This window comes from Capra hircus, chromosome 15, assembly GCF_001704415.2.
Source record: "Capra hircus breed San Clemente chromosome 15, ASM170441v1, whole genome shotgun sequence".
In the NCBI taxonomy this organism is placed as follows: domain Eukaryota; kingdom Metazoa; phylum Chordata; class Mammalia; order Artiodactyla; family Bovidae; genus Capra; species Capra hircus.
This window is the reverse complement of record NC_030822.1, coordinates 44,975,599-44,995,614: the sequence shown is the minus strand read 5'-3', so window position 1 is coordinate 44,995,614 and position 20,016 is coordinate 44,975,599. Positions and strand designations below refer to the sequence as shown.

Below are 20,016 nucleotides of genomic sequence, written 5' to 3'. Positions count from 1 at the left end.
CGAACCATCGAAATGGAACTTCCCAAATGAACTTTTAACTTGAGAAGCACTGTAGAAGTATAGGGAAGCTCATTATTAAATTTTAATATGTTTGAAATGTAAAGAATAACTTTTTCAAAGACCTCAAAACTTAGCATACCCCTCCCCCACCTCAAACTTCAAGGCATCTGCGGGTCCAGGGGACTGACTGCACCGCATGGCAGAAGCAGTGCAGAAACCTGACCTGAAAAATGGAGCTGAGAGCTCCTAACCTTGAGAGCTTCTCTTTCTCTCTTTCCTAACCTTCCCTGAGGGCAGAAACCCAGGGAGCCTCACTCGGAGTGTTACCCCCCTATCCTGAATGTCATTCAAGGTCATCATGGTCCCCACCAAAGTGAGAAATGACTCTGTTTCAAAGGTTTATATGCCTGCAGTGCAACCAATTTAATCCCAGGATGGAAAGAGACCATGGACTTTAAAGAAAATACCATGTAAATGATGTGAGTAAATTGACAATCTCATTTTTATGTGTTGTTGAAAGTGAAAATATGCAAATAGCCATTCATGGATTTCTATTTGGACTCCTTGGCTTTCTTCAAGGCCTCAGGTAGGAGACTCATGAATACACACATGTAAATAACCTCTAACTTCTGTTTTTATCAGTCATGGGTAGCCCCAAACAGTATGAAGAATCACAGATAAAAATCACAGCAAAGGAGACAGAGAACGTGGACATAAACAGAATCTCTACAAAGGGACCATCAGAAATCTCTAACAAAAAGGAATTTTAAAACAATTGTTCCCAAAAGCTGTCACTGCTTTAAAGTTGGAAATGAAACATACGGCACCTGCTTTGACTTGTCTTTGATGCTTTACTCTGAAACTAGGCTAAGGAGAAGCTATTTTAGAGATTTTCCTGGTATTGATCAGAAATGGCACAGAATTTCTGCTTTTATTAAGTTGTATTTCATTGTCTCATTCCTATTCACTTGCTCTCTGAAATAATCTTCACATCTATTATTCTAATTTTAACAAATGAATAACTAAAGTTTATCAGAGATTAAAATTATGTAATTAAAAATGCAAACTAACAAGGTCTTACTATATAGCACAGGGAACTATTGATATATTCAATATCATGGGATAAAACAATAGCATACAATATGAAAAAGAATATATATATGTATAACTGAGTCACTTTGCTGTATAGCAGAAATTAAACACATTGTAAATCAACCATACTTCAATTAAATTTTTTAAATGCAAAGTATTAATATATATTTTTCAAATAAAATGAAAGTTCAGAATTTGCCAAAGTGTTATACTTCTGTTTTTAAGATAGAGCATGATGTTTGGGTTTATGCATAAAACATCTGTGCACTAAAGAGGAACAATCATGGGGTTAGTGTCAGACAGTCTTTGCTCAGTCCTATCTCCCATTACCAGTTGTGTGATATTGGGCAGGACATAGAGTCTCTCTGTATATCAGTTTCCTTATTTGTGAGAAGAAGTTAATAATAATTACTCAGAGTCATTTTAGAAATTTAATGAAGTTGTGAATGTTACTGTGCCTAGCACAGAGCAGGTGCTCAAAATAGGCAGCTGTGGTGATAGCTGTTATAATTTGCTGGGACTTTCCCAGCTCTTCTATTAATTTGCTGTGTCGTTTTAGGCAAGTGTCTTTACTCCTAAGTGAAGGATGTAGAGATGGGACTAGATGGTCCCTACATCCTTTGCAGGATAAATTCTTTGTTTCTAACAAGTCCCATATCTGAGACACTGTAAAACGGCTCAGAGAACTGGCATAAATGCAAACATGGGATTTAGTTGACTTTAACTGTAGCCACATTTACTGTGCACTTGTCATTAGGCACTAATCTAAGCCTTTTCCAAGTATGAACACATTTAATTCTCACAGCAGCTCTAGGATTAAGGCAACATCATTACCTCATCTTACAGGTGAGAAATCAGAGGCACAGAGAGGATATGAGCCCTACCTAACAGTTAGCGAGTGGCAGAGCCAGGATTCAAACCAAGGTGGGCTGCTGAGCTCATACTTTTTTTTCAACCAGTATACTTTACAGGTTTCTAAGTGGCTGGTTTACTGACAACTAACCAACCACCTTCCAGTCCAAATTCACAGGTGATACCAACATTTACTCATTTCTACTTTCCTTCCCTGGGCCCAGAACAGACCCTCATAGTATGTTTGCTAGAGGATGCTGGTTCAGCACAGGTCCAGATCCATATTTACCTTATAGTAAGGACCTGGTGCTAAGTTCCTGCTTTCTTCCCAGTTAGCCTCTGAAATCAGAGAGATGTGATTTCAGTCCCCACAGTAGTAATAACTATTTAATTTTGGCAATATACTTAACCTCTTCAAGCCTCAGTTTCCCCATCTAGAATGGAGGATATAAATGGAATCATTTTTTAAAATCTTTATTCCTTTTTAGTCTATATTAGTTTATTTTATTAACATAGTATTGATTTACAATAGCATTGATTTACAATTACAGCTCTCACCACAGCTGCATTGTAAATCATTGTGTCAGCTTCAGCTATACATCAAAGTGATTCAGTAATACACATTTACACTCTTTCCCAGATTCTTTTCCGTTATAGGTGATTGCAGAATACTGAGTCTAATTTTCTGTGCTGTACAGTCGTAGGTCCTTGTTGGTTGTCTCTTATATATATAGTAGTGGTAAGATCCCCTGGAGAAGGAAATAGCAACCCACTCCAGTATTATTCCTAGGAAATCCCATGGACAGAGGAGCCTGGCAGGCTATAGTCCATGAAGTTGCAGAGCCAGACACAACTTAGCGACTAAACAACAGCAAAGTGTATATGTGTATAATTAATATATCCCAAATTTAGATAAACCCCAAATCCTAATTTATCCCTCCTCCTCCCTTTCCTCTTTGGTAACCGTAACTTTGTTTCTGAAGTCTATGAGTCTCTTTCTGTTTTATAAATTGGTTCATTTTTTTTTAGATGCCACATATAAGCAATTCCATATGGTATATGTCTTGCTCTTTTGACATAATACTGCAAATGGCTTTAGCTCATTACTTTTTATGGAGAAGTAATTTTCCATTGTACATATATACCAGATCTTCTTTATTGGTTCATCTGCCAATAGACATTTAGGTTGCTTCCATGCCTTGGCTATTGTGAATAGTGTTGAAATGTACATTGGGATGCACGTATCTTTTCAAATTAGAGTTTCATCTGGATATGCCCAGGAGTGGGACTGCTGGATCGTTTAGTAACTCGAATTTTAGTTTTTTAAGGACTGGCCATACTGCTCTCCACAGTGGCTGCACCAGTTTATACTCCCACCAACTATGTAAGAGGGTTCCCTTTTCTCCACACCCTCTCCAGCATTCATATATTTGTAGACTTTTTGATGATGGCCATTTTAACCAGTGTGAGATGATACTTCATTGGAGTTTTGATTTGCATTTCTCTAATAATTAGCAATGTTGAGCACCTTTTCATGTGCCAACTGACCATCTATATGTCTTCTTTGAAGAAATATCTATTTAGATCTTCTACCTATTTTTTGGTTGGGTTGTTCATATTTTTTGATATTGAGCTTTATGAGTTGTTTGTATATTAGAAATTAATCTCTTGTTGATCATATTGTTTGCAAATATTTTCTCCCATTCTGTAGATTGTCTTTTCATCTTGCTTATGGTTTCATTAGCTTTACAAAAGCTTTTAAATTTAATTAGGTCTCATTTGTTTAGTTTTGTTTTAATTTCCATTACTCTAGGAGACAGATCCAAAAAAGTATCGCTTCAATTTACGTCAAAGACTTTTCTGCCTGTATTTTCCTCTAGGAGTTTTATAGTATTCAGTCTTACATTTAGGTCTTTAATCCATTTGGGGTTTATTTTTGTGTTTTATTTTATTTCTGTGTTGTTTATATGGTATTAGGGAATGTTCTAATTTTATTCTTTTGCATGTGGCTATCCAGTTTTTCCCAGCACCACTTATTAAAGAAACTGTCTTTGCTCCACTGTATATTTTTGCCTCTTTTGTCAAAGATTGACTGTAGGTACGTGAGTTTATTTCTGGGCTCTCTCTTCTGTTCCACTGATCCGCCCATATGTCTGTGTTGGTGTCAATGAGTTAAGTTTTGATTACTTAATACCTCATCTGAGGATACTATTTACCATGAGGTTAAAACAAGCAAGCCAAAGGAAACTGAATTCCTGGGGCTTTGGAAATCTTTTGCTTTCTCACTAAATCACTCAGAACTTGACCCATTTACACAACTATGAAGACAATATAAGCTTCTATGCAGTTTAAATAGTTGAGAAAGTTTTGTGGCATGAAACTTTGGGGAGCAAGAACTTAGTCTAAGACATAATACAATCAGAAAATTCAAGAAACATTTTATATGATTACATTTATTAAGAATAAAACTAGAATTTCCTTCCAGTATAGTCTGTGCAACTATGAAATTCATTTACAATTATTTTAGAAAGAACAAATCTAAGTTTTAAAAAAAACTGCTGGGCAGCTAAAATACTCTGGTTCCCAAAATTTTTTTTAAAAGGATGCAAGATTACATATTGAGAGTAGAGAAAGCAAGAGGAAGTGAAATCACCCATGACAATCTGTCATATTAGCCATTATGCATTTCAACATCTGCAACTAAAAGGTCACAGAAGTCAAAAAATTAAAAAAAAAAAAAAGACTCCCAAAGACCACAGACTGCCTGATGATGTTGCCAGAACATTTAGCCCTCTGTTCATTTCACATAAAAAATAAATTAAGTATAAATAAGGAGGTGAAGGGCTGGCATATAATCAGGTACGTTCACAAGAATGTACTCAGATAGGGTTTCGAGAATGATGCCGGATGTCTTTTGTCTCCCACACTTGCTACACAAAACTCTCCTCCATGTTGCTGCAGAGTAAGAAAGAGTCCACAAGCCGGGGCTGGACCAGCTGCTGGAAGTCAGAGTCCTGGAGGCCTTCAGGACAGATACCGGCCAGTCTACGCAGAGCAGCCTAATGAGAAAATAGAAGAGGTCACACTGGGTCTGCTCAGGTTCATGTAGGCCTGCAACTTCCCTGAGAGATGCATTTCAGTATGTGGCTCATTTATCAGCCAATTTGAGCTCATCATCACCTTGATACCTTAGTGGGCTGGTCGTTCTGGTCACTTAGTCACCATAGCAACCTTATGACACAGTCACCTTGCTTCACCGGTACCTTGATCTCTAGGGTGGATGTCTTCTGAAAGTTTTCATGGTCTTAATGATCTTGCCATCTTGGTTTTTCAATCATCTTAGGAAACTGATTGTTTTGAAGATTTGTCACTTTAAGGATTTGGTCAATTTAGCGACATATTTAAGTTCAAGATTTGTTTCTCTTAGAGACTAGAACTGCCAGAAGCATTCGTGGAATTATATTCTCACTTCCAGGTCCCTAGAGGGACATTAGAACAACAAGGACTGATCATTCATCCATGAATTCAGCAAGGTTCTAAAGTATTAGGAATGGAGAGGAGGGAAGAGAGAGAAGAAACAATGTCATAAAATTGAAGGAGATGGAAATTCTGCCACCAAGATGGGGATGAACAGGAAAAAGAGGTGCAAGCAGAGTGAAACCAGGTCCCCATATACTGAGTGTCACGCTCTTCCCTGAGTATGCCATCCTATTCTATGTCCATGTGCCCTTACTCCGATTTTCCTCTTGACACAAAACCCCTACCCACTCTTTCCTGCCCAGCTGGTGTCCTCATCCTAAGGCCTGGCCCACTGTCGCCTTCCCTGATTCCTGGAAGCAGAGAAAATCCCTCTCTCCTGTCTACCTCGACCTTCTCACACTCGACTGCAATTGTTATTTAGGTGTTTATCTCCCACACCAGACTCCAAGCTCCTCAAAAACAGAGACTGTTGTACTTTTTGCTCTATCTACAGCAGGTAGAACAAGGCTTGCCACAGGACTCAAATAAATAATAAATGCTTGCTGGGGAAAAAAAAAATGAACAAATATTAAACTGAGTTTTACTGCTAGAGCAACCTTTAAACTATAAATGTATGCTGTGTACCTACCCAGACCTCTTTGCTGGTTAGCTGAAGCCATGCACATTAAGTGTTCAGTGAATATTAATTCTTTCCCTCTTCTCAAACCTAAATACAGCAGGGAACAAGATGGGAGTTTAAGGATGCCCTTCCCTTGGAAAACAGAGAGGAGGCTATCTGGAATGGCAGAGAAGCAAAGGAGGAGGAATGCAAACTCTTACTGAGTATCTACACAGTATTGCATTTAATCCCCATAGGATACAGCAAGGTAAGGATCATGATCTCTAATTTAGAAATGAGACTAAGACTCAGAGAGGAAAATTGGCCTTCCCAAGACCACACAGCAGTCCAATTCCAGGGCCCTCAGACCTAAACACAGGCAGGATGCTGCAAGCCCAAAACACTAGCTTATACTGAGTACAGAGCAAACATGTAGCTCATTATCTAGACATAAGAGGTAACCTAGTGCTGAGAAATTGCCAAGTTGCTGTAAAGAGAGGATGGCTTGTCTATTGGACTAACAGGCATTGCCATATTCAAGCTGGATCAAGGATAAGGGCCACGCATCTCTGCTCATGAGCAGAGTCATAGCCACTGGTGCCAGGAGGGAGATTCCAGGATACTATCTCTAACTAGTGCGTCCTGCCTCTCCTGGGTATGATGTCCCCAAGGGCTAAAGGCTGAACTCCATTACCCTTTCTGATTCCTCTTGGCTCCAACTGGGAGAAACAACCCCACTGCCTTCAAGGTGTCACTGTAAAAAATGGAATCAGGGATCTTCCACAGATGCAAGAATATGAGGCCATCAATGTATTTTACATTATCAAGGGTAAAAATAAAGCAAAAGGAAGACAAAGAAATAGAAAATAGACCTATGAAAAGAAAAAATGAGGTAGAAGGAGGAAATTACACACAGAGAAAAAGAGCATCAGAAAAACAGAACAAGACGGAACTATAAAAAGAGAGACATAGATAAACTTGGATAGAAAAGAGAGAAAGCATGAAAGGGAGATGGAGAGAGAAAGAGATGGTGTCAGAGAGAAAAAGAGCACACCCAGGGAACAGGAGGATAATAGGTGGGAGGGGGTGAGGAGGGAGTCGAGACGGGGGGAGGACGCGGGGTAATAAGAATGGGGGGAGCGGAGAAAGAGAGAGCAACATCCCTAAGGGAGGAGGCAACCTTTAGAAGGAGAGAAAAGCAAAAACAAAATACAAGAGAGAATTAGAAACAGACCCAAAAAACCACAAGGGCAAATAGACATCCTCCAGTTCCAGGGTCCTCAGAAGGACATGAACCCAAATGAGCCCAGAGCATCCCCTCCTCAGGGTCCAGGAGCTCAAAGGACCCCTCCCCATCTGAAGCCTTTTCCTTGGCCTCTCCTTTCCTCAGAGGGTTGTTAATAGCCAATATTCCCAGGACCTCATTCCCAGACAGTCTGAAAACAGCCAAGTCTTAAACAAGCCCTGCAGCCCTCTGACAGCCGCTTCATTAAGGAAAAATCAATTCTGTTTGCAAGAGGCAGTCTGTGTGGCTGCTTTTCCAGACGTGGGAGATAAGTGAGGTGTCCTCCCTTAACCTGAAGAGCGCTGGAAGAAGGCCTAGGGAGAGCCAAGAGAGGTACCCCCAACTCCACCTATCAGGCCAGGCTCCAAGTGGCCCCCAGCTCACAAGCCAGGCAGCATAGAGCTCTGTCTGGGGGTCAAATCGTGAACACCCTCCAACACTGGGGAGCGGGGGTGGGCAGACAAGTCCATTGGTTCCTCAGCCAGGCAAGAAACAGTCACCAAACCTAAGGTCCTATGGAAACACAAGAGCTGGGAAAGAACCCCAGCCCTGAGAAGCTTCTAGGGTAGAGGGTGAGAAGTACAGACCCCCTCCCATGAGCCAAGGTAGCATGACTGGGCCATTAGGCATAAGGGGAGAAAGCGTGGCTGGAAACAAGAAGGTCTGGGCAAAAAGTCAAGACCTTCAGCATCAGGCAGGCCTTTGGAATTCCAAGGGCCTCCCCTCATAACACGAAGAACACAGGATAACACAGCCTGCTTTCTACTGGGGAAACAACATCCAAGCAGGAAGGCCCAGGTACACCCTGTGTACTCCCTGTATTTGAGCCTCATGAAGGCTTTGATCCGAGCCTTGAAGGGAGTATAGGCAGAGCCGTAGAGAGGGCATCTGCCTGGGACAAGCAACAAAGCTCAGTGTCAGGGTGGTTCAGGGCACTCAGACCTGAGCTGGAAAGGGCCTGCAGGCAGTGGGAGGTCTTCAGAGGTCAGAGCCAGGCTACAAAGGGCTGAGCACATAGACAGTAGGCCACAGGGAAGGGGGCCCCAGGGAAGGGCTGCTCGTGGAAAGGTCCTGATTGTAAACTGTCATGAGGAAAATCAGGCCAGCAGCCACATTAAGGATGGATTCTGGAGGAAGGGCCTCTATTCAGCATCCAAAAACCTGTCCACAAGGGAGAAATTTAATCCCTTTTCCACCGGAAAGTCCTTCAAGTGATGGAAAAGAGGCCAAGCCCGTCTGTGCGCTCTTTTTCAACCTAATGATAAAGATGGAAAATGAGTCATAATAAGCCCCCATGTCTGAATGAAGCTTTATAACTGCTCAACATTTCTTTAGGGCTTATTCAGTGTCGGGCGGCTGCTGGCCACCCAAGTTGTGAAGATGCAGTCGTTGCGACCAGTGACTATGCATTTGCAGGTATTAACTCTCTCCATGTACTCAGCAGACCAGACAGAATTACGGTCTGTGGGGAAAAAAGCAATGAAAAATACTGTATCTTTACATTCACTGCCCTCCAACTGAATGAAATAGCCTTTCCTTCAGCTGTGAATGCAGTGACAAATCAAGAGGTCTCACCAATAACTGTTACTTGTTCACCAACAGGAATCATAGGGACTTTTGTAACTGAGCAGGACCCTGGGTCGGGAAGATCCAGAAGCAGAAGGAATGGCAACCCACTCCAGTATGCCTGAAGAACTCCATGGGCAGAGGAGCCTGGCGGGCTAGAGTCCATGAGATCGCAGAGTCGGACATGAGTGAGCAACTAACACTTTCACTTTCAGGAGCCTATGGAGGCTTTGCGGAACAGCACACCTCTCCCTGCTTATCCTCTACCTGCCTCTTTTCTGTAGAAAAACTTTAGTCTCCTAGACTTCCCTGAGTTCCAAAGAGTACATTTAATCAGAGAAGAAAAATGCAGAAAGAAAAGGAAAATAGTCAAGCAAGACAAAATGATGATAGTTAAGCCATTAAACAAAGTCAGAGGTCTTTAGTTTCTCCTCAGTGGATGTATGTAATATTCTGAGCCATGTCCTTTGAATTGTTTTACAGATACTGAAACCCCCACCAGGTGGAAGAAGTTAACTCTATGCTGCCCACGTAGACTCTCGAACAGTTGAAATAAGAAGGGTGATGATGCCAACTCTAGATCACCTAACCACCAACCAATCAGGACAATGTCCATGAGTTGATAACACACCCTACAAACCCTCCTCCCTTATTCTGTCTTGAAAAAACTTTCCCTGAAAGCCTTTAGGGAGTTTGGGCCTTTTAAGCACTGGTTACCTGACCTCCTTACTTGGTACCTGCAAAAACACTGCACTTTCTTTCTCCACAAACCAGTGTCAGTGAATGGCTTTACTGCCCATGGGCATATGGACCCAAGTTTGGTTCAGTAACAATTTCACATCCCATTACAGTTTTTGGAAGTACTTTCAATATTATTTATGCTCATTGGTAGTCAAGATTCCATGAGTCCAACTCCAACATCCATGATTTGGTTGGATGGCATCACCAACTTGATGGACATGAGTTTGAGCAAGTTCCGGGAGTTGGTGATGGACAGGGAAGCCTGGCGTGCTGCAGTCTATGGGGTCGCAAAGAGTTGTACACGACTGAGTGACTGAACTGAACTGCTATTACTATGTCACCTGTTTAAATAGCCTAATAATTATTTTAATATGATTGCCTTCCTTTTAATTCTATATATTTTACTTTACGCATGATTAAAACTAATACCGAGAAGGGTTCCATAAGCTTCACCAGCTTGCCCAAGGCACAGAAGAGATGAAGGTTGTTCTGCATGTACCAAATAAAAGCCCCATCAGAGCTGAGATTTTTTTCTTTTTTTCCCCACATCTGTCATCCCCAAAGCCTATAAGAGTACATGGCCCATATAATCACTCAGCAAATATTTATTGAATAAAGTTTACAGCACTTAGTGGCCTACCCAATGTTACACAGCTCACTAATGGCAAAACCAAGACAGGTGTGTCTGACTAAAATGCCTGCTATTCCTACCACCACACTCTGCCTGTTAGGAGCTCCCAGAAATGGGATGGGATCAGTTTGAAAGAAAAGGATGGAGTGAGGACGGGCTTTATTGTGAAACAGCCAGAGAACCTCTAGGTCCGTCCCTTCTCCTACACAGTATTTCAGGGCCAATCAAAGACCTTGCACCCCCTTCTAGAAGTTAAAGGGTTTTTACAATGGGCTTCCCTGCTCCTGGATGCTTCTAGCTGCTCTGCTTTAGGATTTGATGCAGCCTAACAGGGAGGATTATAGAGACAAGGCACCTGTTCCCCATCTGGTGCTGTTGGTACTTTCATGGTGGACCCAAGCATCAAGAAGTTGGGTAGGGACTGCTCAGGATGTGCTAGCTTGGTTGGGTGAAGATCCTGGGGACAGGCCAAATAATACTTTGTCCTACCCTGTCTTGCTCCACAAAGAAGAAGGGAGCTACAAGCTGGAAGAGCACCAGTAGAGGGGCTCTACCTGAGGAGGAAAGGAGGCTTTCTTACAGTGTCCTCTTTGGAACAGGCAGAAGACATCAGACCCTAGCAACCATACGCTGCAAGCACCACAGCATCACCAACAACACCCAGCACCCTGCCAGCCAGCCCCTCTGGTCTTGACCTGCTATTAGATCCCCCAGAACCTCAAAGGTTCATAGCTACTAAACATGTGTAATGGAGGTTCTCCAGGCCTCTGCCTTTTACCTATACGACCTTGCATAATTTTCATCACAATCTTATGAACTTAGTGAAACAAGTATTCTTGCTACCATTTTAAAGAGAAAAGTGGAAACCCAGAATAAGTTGCCTGTACCCAAGTCAACCGTGGCAAAGCCTGATCCCCTGGCCCCTGGTCTGCAACCCCAAAGCCCAGGAAGGAAGAGGTGGGGAAACTGGGAACTCACCAGGCAGGCCACCAGCACGGCGTCGCTGCTGTTCCTCTCTGAGGGTGAGCGGCAGAGTTCAATGAGGCGGGACATACCTGCAAGAGACATGGGGAGACCCTCACACCTGGGTCAGGATGGGTGTGGCCAGGCCTGACCCAAAGGTGTTCCAGTCTCTTACCACAGCCCTCTGCATGGAGCCGGGTAGAGGCAAGTGGCCGCCTATTGATAGGGAAGGGGGATAAACCCCTCTGAGGAGTCTGTGGGGGAGATTTTCTGCTCCCTTAGGTGTAAATGAACCTTGGTCAGGCCCAGAATTAGCTGCAGCATCAAAACCTTTTCCCTGAGCATCAGAACACTGGCCAGGACAGAGCTCACCCACAGCGGAGAGGGACGAGCCACAGGAGACACTGCAGGTCCTTCTAGGAAAGAACTTCCCTTGCAGGCACTTTATCAGAGCTAAACTCAATGTTTACATCTTAGTAACTTTTTCCTCCCCAATTGCCCATTTGAGTCAGAAAATATATTGTGGCTAAAATTAAAGAAGACTACAGATTGAGTAGGCTAATATTTCCTAAGCCTTTACAGAGAAAACTAAAATAAATGACCTTGGTTTTCAGTACAAAATGACTTCTCTCAAACTCTAAAAACAACAGGGAAAAACTCATAAGACAGTAATAAAAAGTGCGCAGACAGATTCTCGATGTTTATTCTCCATAAAGTCACTATGGAGCCAGGACTCTATGCTGCCCCAGGGCCACCTCTTGCTGTCCTCCCGGGCCTGGATGGTCAGGAACACTGCCATCTCCTGCCTCTACCTGGGGCACTCCTTCTTAGCCTTCACACCAGAATAACTCCTCAAACTATAGCTAAGGATTCATTTCTGTGTTAAAACATTATTTGCCCCACCCAGGTAAATGTACCACTTCCTCCGTGTGCCAATCATGCCATCGACCTCCTTTGAGCCTTACTTGATGCTATTCAAGTGCAAACTTTTCTTTCTGTATCTGTTACCTGCATTAGGTTGTAAACCACTGTCATCAGGTTGTGGTTATAACCAGTGTTTTATGCCCAGCACTCAGAACAGAGCCTAGCATAGTGGGTGCTCTGGAAACATTTGCTGGGTAAATAAATGACGGACTGACTGAATGAAGGAATGAGTGAGGGATTTAATGAGTGAGTTATGAATGAAATAGTGGTGGCTAAATGAGGTAATGAATGAATGACCAAAAGGATGAATTCATGAGTAAATGAATGAGTGGCTAAGTAAATAAGAGGAGGTGAATAACTGGGTGAATGAATGAGGAGATGAATGAGCGTGTGAAAGAATGAGGTCCTCATTAACAGGAAGCCCCCGAGTCAGTCACTCTCTGGCCAGCTTAAACCTCCCTAGACTCTCCTCTCTCTAGCTTCAGCCCCAGGGGAAAGGAAGGTCACCTGGGGCACATCCTGGGGCCCCACACCAGCGTTTCCCAGCACAGCCAGCCCTGCTCTGAGTCATCCATCGCCACCACCACTGTGAAATCAGGACTGCTCCCAGCCCGGATCACCCCTCCCCCAGCCCTGCCCCGGCCAGCACCACTCACAGCTCAGCCGCACGGCCTCGCGTGCCACAGCCGGGTCTCGGCTGAGACGGGCCAGGGTCACTGCAGCCTTCTGCTGGACTCTCTCGCAGGCCGCCACCTCGGCGGGCGTCCCAGACCTTGGCTTCTCAGACAGCATGCCCATGATAAGTTGGACCCCTGAGTGGAAAGCGAGGAACAGTTGGTAGCTGCCTGAGCAGGGCCAGCTGGATGGAATTGCAGGCTCAAGCCAAGGCTGTTGGGGTGACTCAGGGGTCTCAACCACAACCACAGGAGGAACCTGGACAAGGCCATTCTGGCTCCATCTGCTCTGAGGGTGTCTCTGCTTCCACATACCAAGACACTATACCTGGGAGGGACCTTTGGAGGACATCCTTTTAAATTTCTTTTAATGCTATCACTGAGCTTTTACTACATCCCTGATGCTGTTAAATACACAGTAAATGCATGATCCCTAAAACCTCCTAACAGCCTCAGAGACTAAGCACTATTTATTATAATTCCCTTCAAGGCCCAAAGAGAGGCGAAGTGTGTTGCCCAGGGTCACACAGTAAGTAGCTAGGGATGAAAACTCAGGTAACTGGTTACCCTCCATCACTGCTTCACTTCTGATGCTGGTTGCATCTGAGACAGGTCCAGGGGTAATGGGTCTCCCTGGTGGGAGGTGACCTACCCCTAGGCTGGATAATCACTAGACCAGATGTCTTAGAGGGTTTTCATGATTAGAAGAGGGTAGAATAATTGGACTGAGATGTTTAGGCTTCAGTTTGGTCAGCTGAGAACCTCTCCACTTTCCCCTGAAACCAGAGCTGTGGTCTGATTGTCCTGGGTATATACTGTGACCTACGGTGACATAAACAGGGGGCACCAAGATGACAACTTCAGGAAGGGCCACACAATTAAGAAATTTTACAGACACCTCATGGTCAGGGTTCCCATAAAGAAGTCATTTTCCAAACCCTAACCCTAATCCAGTTTTGTACCTGGAACCTGACAAAAAAAAAAAAAAAAAAAAAAAAACAGTTTCTCTTATACTAGTGAGTGAGCACTGTGGGGACAAGGATGTTTGTCCATTTCCTGAATGGGTGTCTCCTAAGTGTCAGAATAGTGCTCAGGTCAAAGGTTTGTGAATGAATATCAAATGAATGAATGTGGATATATTCATGTGAGAAGTCTTACAATTGTACAAAACACAAAGTCTCCTTTAAATATATGTAAATCTTATCTAGAGAAAGATAAGATGCAATGAAATTGGGGCTACCAACAAAAATCCAGAATGTATTTTCTAAGTTCTAGCCAGGCTCAGTGCCACAGAGTCACCCAAGAGTTGAGAGGTTTTTACAGCTTAGAGAGCAGGTCCCAAAGCCATGTTCCCTCCCCAGTATTCTCTCCAGTTCAGCCCCAGCCCCTGAGGAAGAAGCAAAACTAACTGGACTGATAAAAATGAGCTTGGACTGCCCTGGCCCACCTCCCAGTGTAAGGGTGACCAGTGATCACAGTTTCTGACCTTCCAGCAGGGCCCATGCATCCACCAACAGTCACACACAATTCAGGGCAGGACAGGGACAAAATCACCAGGCTTCAGGGCAAGGCATGTCAGAGTCTCAAGTGTCTTGAGTGGAGGATTGCCTTTCACAGCACAAAGCTTGCTCTCTCCAGACCAAGGAGTTCTACAGTCTTCCAGTGGTCCCTGGCTGAATTACCACCACTGCTGAACCCTCAAATTCTGCCCCACTTTTGTAAATAGTTGTTCATCAAACTCTCTTCACTTAAACCCTATGAGACGCCCACTGTTTCCTGAAAGAGCAGATACACATAGCACAGAGCTTATTCTGTACGTGACCCTCTTCTAATAAGCTTTATATTAATCCTCACATCATCCCAGTGAGGTGGATATTATTATTTCATTTTGCAGATGGAAGAATGGAGGTCACAAAACTAGTAAGTAACAGAGCCGTGCAGTGCGGCCAAAAAAAGTTTCTCATTATTAGCCCAATCCATAAAATTAACACAAAAAGATATTTTTTCAATAGAGTAAGGGGGATGGGGGATATATACATGTATTAAAACAGCAAGGCAACCTGGGAGAAGCGGGCTTAATAGGAGCAGAGGCAGCTGTCCAGGCTCCCAGCTCACTCCTCATTAGCATCTCTTGGTTTCCAACCGGTTGCTAATTGCTCCTTTATTTCTCAGTCACAGGAAGCCCTCTCCACTCCTTTCCCAGCTGCAAGGGTGCCAGCTGATCTGCTTTCCAGTAGAGACCACTTAGATCAGCTCCTGGGCACCTCACCTGGACATGGTGACACTCTCAGCACAAGGTGGGAGCAAAGGAACAAGAGGAAACTGATGCCCTCAGATGAGGCATCCAGGGATCCATCTGCCGTGACCCCCACCCCCTACCTGTCAGCTTTCTCCTGTGGCCAAACCCAGTATGATGAGAATAATTTAAAGTTGGAATGCATCCTTTATGGGCTTAGGTTTTTACTTTGGGATCCTAATGAAGTCTCTGTCTTCTCCTCACCACACTAATTAAAATAGCAGCTGCCCTGCTTCTACCTTGGATTTACCTTATCTTCTTCCCGGCTTTGCTTTCTGCACCTGACATTCCCTATCTTTTGTTCCGTGTCTGCCTCCCACTAGATCAAAGTGCTAAGGAAGCAAGCAAACATTTACCTATTGGCCCATTGCCCACATAAGCACACATTCATGTGCCCTTGCAAATGTGGAGACCCACGGGTACACATTTACATACCTACACAGAGGCCTTCACACAAACACAAAGGCGCAAGGTCCCACAGAGCCACATAACCCATACAGCGCGCACGCTGCTGAAAAGACATACCGTTCTCCTGAATAATGTCAGAGGCACACTGCTCTAGGACAGACATGTTTGCCAAGATGGTCACAATCTGGAAAAGAGAATTGAGAAGCTAAGAAAATGGGAACTCCTGAGCCAAAGGTACTCTGTACAGGTAGGTGAGTCAGGGGCTACAAAGCTTTCCTTTAGCCCATGACTCCTTACAGTCTACCTGGCCCAGCCTTCCATGGTATTTTCTGCCATCTTCACAGGCTTCTGGCACTCAGATATATTTCCCTAGTGACTGATGCCCATTCATCAGCATGTGGCCCTGGGACAGGCCTCAGGGGCCCCAGGACACCACTGAACAAAATCACCTGAATGAAGATGGAGCCTCAATCACCTTTCAGCAGGGTCCCTTTGAACCCAGCCCCTGGAATACAGACAGAATTGGCAGGTTCCTGGCCAGCCCCTGTCTTGGATTGGGTTCCCTCCACCCCAGCTTCTTGCCCTGATACTAAGCCCCACCTATTTCCAACCTGAAATGAATGGAGACCAAGGTTAAGATAGAGATCATGACAAGGAAACTAAAGGCAGCACTGCACCATAAACTTGAGGTATCATATGGAATCTGATGAGGATTCATGCTCTGCTACATTTTACAAGCCTGCGGACTGCAGAGCCTTGCTTGTCAGTCATGGCTGAAGGACTCTGCCTGTAGGAAAGGAATGCTGATGCCAGGTAAACACTGAGCCTTGGTTACAACTTCTGGGCTGAGCAGCCAACAGCCCACCCCAGCCCTACCCCCTGGCATAGTCAAGGTTGCACAGAGAACTCAAAACTGGACTAAGGGACAGGCCAGGAAGGGACTTCCTGCAGACCCCAAACTGTAGAGGGTGCCAAACACGACTGGAATATGTTGGAAACGGGGCACCTGTTAACCCAGATGCCACTCATGACACTGAGCCTAACATTAAATTTAGCAAAATGAATATCCACCCACTTCCATGGAAGCGGACAGCACTCTCAAGTAGTAATTAAATCATAAAATAACACTTTTCCTTGGTGGAGGCCTATTTCTCTGCAAAGCCTGTCACACGGGATAACTGGAGGCCGTGCCCCACCTCGGAGGCAGCAGCTGACAGTCTCCTGACACAGTTGCGGCAGCTTAAGTTCTGAAACGGGATGATGCATAGTAACAAGGTGTTGACTAACAAAGAGTATTATCTAGATTTTAACTGGTTCAATATTGGCATATTACTCTGGATAATAAATTCAGATAACAAACCTCTTAAACAGGAAGGGAAAAGTATGCCACATTGATAGAGTATCTATCTCCTCCATTCCCCACTAAACACATTTTAGAAAGGGACTGTCTCCTTAGGCTGTCATATCAGCCATCCCAGCTTGGACCTGGCCAGGGGCCTGGGTGTAAGCATGATGGGGAGGGTAGCCAGGGGAGGGACAGGACAGGCGCCATAACCTGTCCTGAAGGTCACTCTGCACCACAAGGTACTTCATGAGGGGAGTGACAAACTCCTATTTGCATTTTCAAAAGATAATAGGACTAAAGAAGTGTTTGTCTTTGGACGTTCTTTTTCCCCACCCTTTCAGGATTATGAGTGTTTGTGGGCTAAGGGAAAGAGGTAGAAGAAAAATATAGGTAGAAGACACAGCCAAAAGCAGAAGGCTCCCAACTGGCCTAAAGCACACCATCTGTGAGGAAGGAGACACAAGGCCAAGCCCGTGCCAGACTGTAGTTCCCCTGGCCTTCTCTGGGATGTGAGTAGGAGTAGGGTGCACAGCCTCGGTTCCTACAGCACAGGGACAGCGCTCCTCCAACCATGACCAGCCTAGCGGCTGAATACAGGTGGTTGCTTGACATACAGAACCAAAAGAGAAGGGAGGAAGGAAGCCAGGGAGGACGGGAAGAAGCAAAAGAAAGGCAAAATAAAAAAGGAAACCTCTGTCTGCAGCATCAGGTTCATTACACAGCAATTATTAGCTGTGTCACAGCACAGGCAGGTCTTTGTGTCAGACTAATTTAGATCCTGTTAATGAAAATTACTTCCTCTTTATAGAACCTGTACCCCATGTGGTTTTCTGAGGTGCAGATGAAGTATTCAATTAAGCACAATTTGAATAAATGCCAATTAGGCCCTGCCTTGAGCCCCCACCTTTGAAACATCCTTGTCTGTACCTGCTGTAGTAGAGAGGAGAAGGCAGATCAAGAAGTAACAATGTTCCTCCTTACAGTCAAGTCCAGAGTTGGGATTTTAGGGACAACTGGTTTACCTTGTTAGCTATACAGTAGCAATGCTATCAGGGGACAGAAGACAAGAGCCAGATGACAGTTTTCCCCCTGGCCCAAGCCAATTCGTTCCTGTCTGATGATTTTTTAATTAAGTCTTATTCCTCCTAAGTGAGAGGGTACTGATCCCTCTACAGTTATTTGTGAATACAGAGGGTATCTCCCTCAAGAGAGGCCCTAGGTAAGAGACAGTATAGTGTAATGGCTAAATGCATGGACCAACCTATTCCAAATCTTGGTTCTATCATCATTTTCCATCTGATCTGGACCATGTTATTCAACCTTTCTCTGCCTTGGTGAGTAAGGTGTATTCGTTTTCTATTGCTGCTAAAACAAGTAGCCACACACCAACATAATTTTATCTTGCAATTCTGGGGGTCAGAAGCCTTTAGTGGGTCTGATGGAGCTAAAGTCAAGGTGTTGACAGAGCTTCATTCCTTCTTCATGGAGGCTCTCGGGGAGAATCCATGTCCTGTTCTTTTCCAGTTTCTAAAAGCTGCTCAGACTCCTTAGCCCTGCTGGCCCATCACTCTGACCTCTGCTTCCTCAGTTACATCTCAGCCTCTGACTCTTCCCTTCTGCCTCCTTCTTACAAGAATCCCTGCGGTACATTGGGCCCACATAGATAATCCAGGATATTATTACTATACCAAGATCCTTAACTTAGTCATATCTGAAGATATCCCTTTTGCCATGTAAGGGAGCCTACCAAGGTTTTGGGGATTAGGATATAGACATTCAGGGAGGGGGCATTTTTTGGCCTCTGCAGAAGAGAAAAAAAAGAGAACTCATAAGACTGTGATGAGTATTAAGTGAATTAATGTTTTGTCAAGCACTCAGAGCAGCTGTTGGGACTTCCCAATGGCTCAGCAGGTAAAGAATCTGCCTGCCAATGCAGGAGATGCCAGTTCCATCCATTGGCAGGTAGGTTCTTTACATTAGCGCCCCCTGGGAAGCCCAGGTCACTGAGTTTAGTTAACTGTGAAGACACAGCAGTTGAAACTATCCAAAATAAAACACAGTGGGGGGAAAGAAAGAAGAAAGAGCATCAGTGACTTGTAGAACAACCTCATAAGGCCTTTGATACATAAGATTCTTATCCTTGAAGCAAAAGACAAAAAGGAAGGGAGATGGAATTTATCCAATTTTGATGAAAACTCTAAATACACAGACATAACAAGTGTTCAGTTCAGTTCAATTCAATCGCTCAGTCGTGTCCGACTCTTTGTGACCCCATGAATCGCAGCACACCAGGCCTCCCTGTTCATCACCAACTCCTGGAGTTTACCCAAACTCATGTCCATCGAGTCGGTGATGCCATCCAGCCACCTCATCTTCTGTTGTCCCTTTATCCTCCTGCCCCCAATCCCTCCCAGCATGAGTCTTTTCCAATGAGTCAACTCTTCACATGAGGTGGCCAAAGTATTGGAGCTTCAGCTTCAACATCAGTCCTTCCAAAGAACACCCAGGACTGATCTCCTTTAGAATGGACTGATTAGATCTCCTTGCAGTCCAAGGGACTCTCAAGAGTCTTCTCCAACACCACAGTTCAAAAGCATCAATTCTTCGGCACTCAGCTTTCTTCACAGTCCAACTCTCACATCCATAATGACCACTGGAAAAACCATAGCCTTGACTAGATGGACTTTTGTTGGCAAAGTAATGGCTCTGCTTTTGAATATACTATCTAGGTTGGTCATAACTTTCCTTCCAAGGAGTAAGCGTCTTTTAATTTCATGGCTGCAGTCACCATCTGCAGTGATTTTGGAGCCCCAAAAAATAATGTCTGACACTGTTTCCACTGTTTCCCCATCTATTTGTCATGAAGTGATGGGACCAGATGCCATGATCTTCATTTTCTGAACGTTGAGCTTTAAGCCAGCTTTTTCACTCTCCTCTTTTACGTTCATCAAGAAGCTTTTTAGTTCCTCTTTACTTTCTGCCATAAGGGTGGTGTCATCTGCATATCTGACGTTATTGATATTTCTCCCGGCTATCTTGATTTCAGCTTGTGCTTCTTCCAGCCCAGCGTTTCTCATGATGTACTCTGCATAGAAGTTAAAAATGCAGGGTGACAATATACAGCTTTGATGTACTCCTTTCCCTATTTGGAACCAGTCTGT

At 44.1% G+C, this 20,016-nt stretch overlaps 1 protein-coding gene across 1 annotated transcript in view; it reads right to left on the bottom strand.

The window, feature by feature from the left end:
* INSC (inscuteable homolog (Drosophila)) overlaps positions 4,132-20,016 on the bottom strand; it is a 130,955-nt gene continuing 115,070 nt past the window's right edge. The window contains exons 10-13 of the mRNA XM_018059588.1: positions 15,628-15,694; positions 12,789-12,944; positions 11,224-11,300; positions 4,132-5,003 (exon numbers count right to left, since the gene is read on the bottom strand). Coding sequence (XP_017915077.1) covers positions 4,875-5,003; positions 11,224-11,300; positions 12,789-12,944; positions 15,628-15,694 — 429 coding nt within the window. The 3' untranslated portion in view covers positions 4,132-4,874. The remainder of the gene's footprint in view (positions 5,004-11,223; positions 11,301-12,788; positions 12,945-15,627; positions 15,695-20,016) is intronic.